General features: G+C 40.5%; 1 protein-coding gene across 1 annotated transcript; it reads left to right on the plus strand.

Annotated features, from left to right (window-relative positions):
• The first annotated feature begins 584 nt into the window (after positions 1–584).
• Positions 585–4,044, plus strand: LOC110862273. The gene is made up of 2 exons (XM_022111452.1): positions 585–1,886; positions 2,983–4,044. The coding sequence occupies exons 1-2, from the start codon at positions 585–587 to the stop codon at positions 4,042–4,044; spliced, it is 2,364 nt and encodes a 787-aa protein (XP_021967144.1).
• The last annotated feature ends 870 nt before the right edge of the window (positions 4,045–4,914 follow it).

Below are 4,914 nucleotides of genomic sequence, written 5' to 3' on the forward strand. Positions count from 1 at the left end.
TGGTCGTTGGAGCGGCCGACCGGGTGGTGTGAATATTTTTAGTGGGACGTATGTGGCGTCTCTCTTTGTTCTTGAGTCGTAGTTAATCACTGAGGTAGAAATACGATTCACTTGAGTTTTAGTAGCCGTTGAAGTAAGTACTTGGAAGAATTGTTAGTTCTTTTTAATGGTTGAAAGTACTTATTCGGCATTATTGTTGTTGTAATTATTCACCAATCATCTCTTGTTGTTGATAGAGCTCTGGATTGGGTGAAATTAAAGTGTATTTGTTAATTTGGGAATAAAATCCAGTTTAAGTAGGAAAATACACGTTTAGACAACTTTCACTCACTCACTTGTTTCAAACCCAGAGCAAGGCACAATTAAATATAACGTAAAGACACTATACTCGGGTAGAGAATAGCTTGGTTTTTACAACCCCAGTCCGTCCAGTCCTTAACGCGTCATGCAAGACTGGAAGAGCACCATCATTGAATAAAAGTCTGGAGAAAGGACCGAATCTTATGGAATTAATTCCCTCCATTTTGCTTCGGTTATGAGAAAAGAAGATTGGTGCGGTATCCGACATACGGAAAGCGTTCCAAATGATCGAGGTGAAAGAAGATGATCGCGACTTCCTGCGTTTCCTATGGTGGGAGGACGCGACCCAAGAAAAGCTAATAGAATTCAGGCACAAGAGGGTTGTTTTCGGAGTTAATTGCAGCCCCTTCATACTTGCTGCTCTGCTGGAAAAACACCTGAAGTCGGTGAAAGCAGAGTTCCAGCCATTAGCAAATAAACTGTTGGGATCCCTTTATGTTGACAACTGTGTGACATCATTGGACACTTTTAAAGAATATGAGACGTTCAAGGCTTTATCCACCGAGATTCTCAGTGACGCCAAGATGAATTTGCGTCAATGGGAACACACTGCTGTGGGGACATCCGGAATCGAGTTCAACCGTTACTGCGGATTGGATGGCGGCAGTAGTTGTGTTCCACAGGATTCAAGTATCAAGATTACAACAATGGTTTTGGGTCTCGTGTGGGATAAAGATAAGGATACTCTCAGTTGTAAAATCAAGATTGCAGATTTGCAAGAGAAGTTGACCAAGAGGGTAATCTTATCGAGAATTCAAAAGATTTTCGACCCGATTGGCTTTAGGTGTCCAGCCACCCTTCAGCCGAAGATATTACTGCAAGAGGCTTGGGCACAGAAATTAGAATGGGATAAGGAGTTGCCTCAAGAAATGCAGCAGAAGTTTGTGACATGGTGTGAAGAAATGGAATGCCTCGCCAAGATAAAGATACCAAGATGGGCATCAATTTCAGCTTGTCGACCTCAAGATCTACAATTCCATGTATTTTGCGATGCCAGTCAAGCAGCATATGCAAGTGCGGTGTATGTAAGAATAAGAATAGGAGAACAGGTTCAAGTCCACCTCCTCCAAGCCAAGTCCCGGGTTGCACCACTAAAGAAAATGACGATTCCAACACTGGAATTATTAGGATGCACAATCGCAGCTCGGATGATGAACTCGGTCTCTGACGCTTTATCACTGGACGCCGGTGTTACCACCACTTACTGGACGGACTCCACGACGGCTTTAGCGTGGATCCAAAGAAATGATGATTGGGGAACGTTCGTCGGAAATCGCGTGCGAAGTATCCTAAATTTGACAAATTGTGCAGAGTATTGGAGACACGTTCCTGGTGTCATGAATCCAGCCGATCTCCCCTCCAGAGGATGTGATGCTAGAGAGCTTCTGGAATCCAAATGGTGGGAGGGACCCGCCTGGTTAAAAGAAGACGAAGACAAATGGCCAACCAGAGTAGTTGACCTCAATGAAGCGGATGTTGCCACAGAGAAGAAAATAACATCCACCCAGATGACCAGTACAAGTCAGGTAGCAGAGTCGTTATATGTGGAGCGATTCTCAAGTTTTCACAAGAATGTCCGGGTTATCGGATGGATTAGAAGATTCGTGAAGAATTCAAGGTCATCGTGACGTGAAAGATTTAATGGCCCACTTACCATTGAAGAGATAGAAAATGCTGAAAAGGTAATTGTGAAGTTGAAACAAAACAAGTCGGTCGCGGCATTAACAAAATTTCGTATTGCTAACAAAATTTCGTATTGCTAACAAAATTTCGAATTGTTAACAAAAATCTTGGTTGGAGCTAATAATAGGAATTAATCTATTAAACTCGGCAAATATTTTAAAAAATGGAAGAGCTAGAATAGATGATTTTATTGTTTACAATTGCATTAGTTATTAATAAGTTCCATATTTCGATCGTGAAAAAACTAATACGGAAAAGGCATTATTTAACCAAATTGGCCAATTTGTCAAACTGGCCCGCAAATTCGAGGCTGTAGCCAAATATTAGTCCAAAATAATTTTACGAATTATTTCGAATGATGTTTGACTAAATTCTACCCATGCTTTGGTCAAAAATTAAATTTTTCAAAATTTGCAAAAAATTCGCATATTTTTGCTAATATCTCGAAAACTGCCAAGGCGCCCCCCCCCCCAATATTTTTACGGATTCTTCATGTACACAAAATTACGGAAATGTTAAGGTATCATAGAGCAAAATCGTTGGAAGGCGAAAATTCGCGATCTGATTGTATATGTATGTCTATCTTAACTAATACGGAAAATGCATTATTTAACCAAATTGGCCAATTTGTCAAACTGGCCCGCAAATTCGACGCTGTGGCCAAATATTAGTGCAAAATAATTTTACGAATTATTTCGAATGATGTTTGACTAAATTCTACCCATGCTTTGGTCAAAAATTAAATTTTAAAAATCTGCAAAAAATTCGCATATATTTGCTAATATCTCGAAAATTGCTAAGGTGCCCCACCAATATTATTACGGATTCTTCATGTACACAAAATTACGGAAATTTTAAGGTATCATAGAGCAAAATCGTTGGAAGGCGAAATTTCGCGATCTCATTGTATATGTCTATCTTAATTAAGTTTTCGTACAGGGAAGAAGTTCAATTATGGGATTAGAAACCATTATGGGCGAAGATGGTATCATTCGAATGGTAACCAAGTTATTCCACTGTCAAGAACCAGAAGGATTCCATACACCAATGTTGTTACCAAAAATCCATCCAGCTGTGGAAATGTTGATTCGAGAATCACATTTAGAGAATTCTCATGCTGGTGCTCAATTCCTCATGGGGAACTTCAGAGAAAAATATTGGATTCTCCAAGGAAGACAAACAATAAAGAAAGTGATTTCGTCCTGCGTTAGATGCAGACGATTTAACGCAAAGAGACCAATTGTGCCATGTGGTCAACTTCCCGACAACAGAGTCAAGATGGGAAAAGTACTTGAAGTCACAGGAGTCGACTACGCCGGCCCCCTCTACCTGAAGGATAAGAGTAAAGTCTGGTTTTGTCTTTTCACGTGCGCGGTGTATCGATGTGTCCACCTGGAAGTCGTCGACTCTTTGTCGACGGAAGCATTCATTTTGACGTTGGATCGCTTTGTCGCAAGAAGAGGGCGTCCATCCGTGATCTACAGCGACAATGGAACCAACTTCGTTGGAGCTGTAAATTTATTCAAGAATATGGATTGGTCTCGAGTTGAAAAGGAAACTGGGACGAAGAGGATGCTCGGAAACGCAAGATTGAATTTTGACCAGTTGGTGTCTTGTCTTTGTTCCGTAGAAGCAACGGTGAACGGACGGCCACTTACATTTGTCACCGAGGATCCCACAGACTTAATTCCCATCACTCCTGCAATGTTCATGCAAGATGTGCAGGATACGAGTTGTCCCAAAGTTGGAATTTTGGAAGCTATGCAGGTTTTAATAGAACAGCTTCGTGGGAGGTTCAGAAAGGAATACCTCAGCCAACTCGTTCAGCGCGGACAAGAGAAGGAACCCAAGACGTTCAAGATAAACGAGTTGGTTTTTATCGGCAGTGATAATAAGAAGCGAGTGGAATGGCCTTTAGGAAGGATTATTGAACTCATCTCAGGAAAGGATGGGAAAGTTCGAGTTACTCGAGTTAGGACTCGTACCGGGATCTTCCTATGACCCCTGCAGAGATTGTATTCATTGGAAGTCAACGATCCCGCCACAGCACTGCCTGCCATAAGTCAAGACGACAAGAAAGACACGCCTGAGTCCAAGGATTTGAAAATGGAAGTTGTCACAAGAACCAAGAGAGGACGAGTAATCAAGAAGCCTCATCGATTTGGAGAGTTGTGCAACGATGAGTGAAGTAATAAGATTATGGATCATTTATAATTGTAATATTTTTATTGTTTAACTATTGAAGTATTCCTGTAGGATTATGTAAGTATGAATTTAGTCAAATTCCGGTAGGAGATGTAAGATATTTGTAGTCTTATGTTGCCCCTAGTATTTAAATGTCCCTCTGAGATGCTCCCTCCCATCCCTTTGTCTTAGGTCTTTGTCAGTTTTGAGCAGAAGAGAAGAAAGAGAGAGAACGTTTTTATATAAGTTAAATGTTCCACTTTAAATAATTAAAATAAAGTTAAAGATATAATCCTCTCGATTACATTTAATTAACTAATGTGTGGTGAATATTAATAAATCGTCTAGTTAATTCATTTAACATTGAGGTTTGATTCGTCCTATTAATTTCACACCAAGTTAAGGTTTTCACTGTCAGTAACACATTTCAGTTAGAGACCTCTTCTCGGGTAGAGATATGGATTTCTACATTCGGTCCATTTGCTTCGGAAAGCGCTTTCACTGACACTTCCTCATTCGGGCTAATTTTAAAGCCACCCTTTATTAGCACAAATTGGAAACTTCGTGAGTCTCACCGTGTGACCTTCAAACTTATATGTACCAAATTTGGCGCCACTTGGCTGGCGCGTTCTCAAGTTTCCCTTGAAATAAACTTTACACTGAATGTGTGATCGCCTTTAGTAAAAT

Source organism: Folsomia candida, unplaced genomic scaffold, assembly GCF_002217175.1.
Source record: "Folsomia candida strain VU population unplaced genomic scaffold, ASM221717v1 Fcan01_Sc053, whole genome shotgun sequence".
Lineage (NCBI taxonomy): Eukaryota > Metazoa > Arthropoda > Collembola > Entomobryomorpha > Isotomidae > Folsomia > Folsomia candida.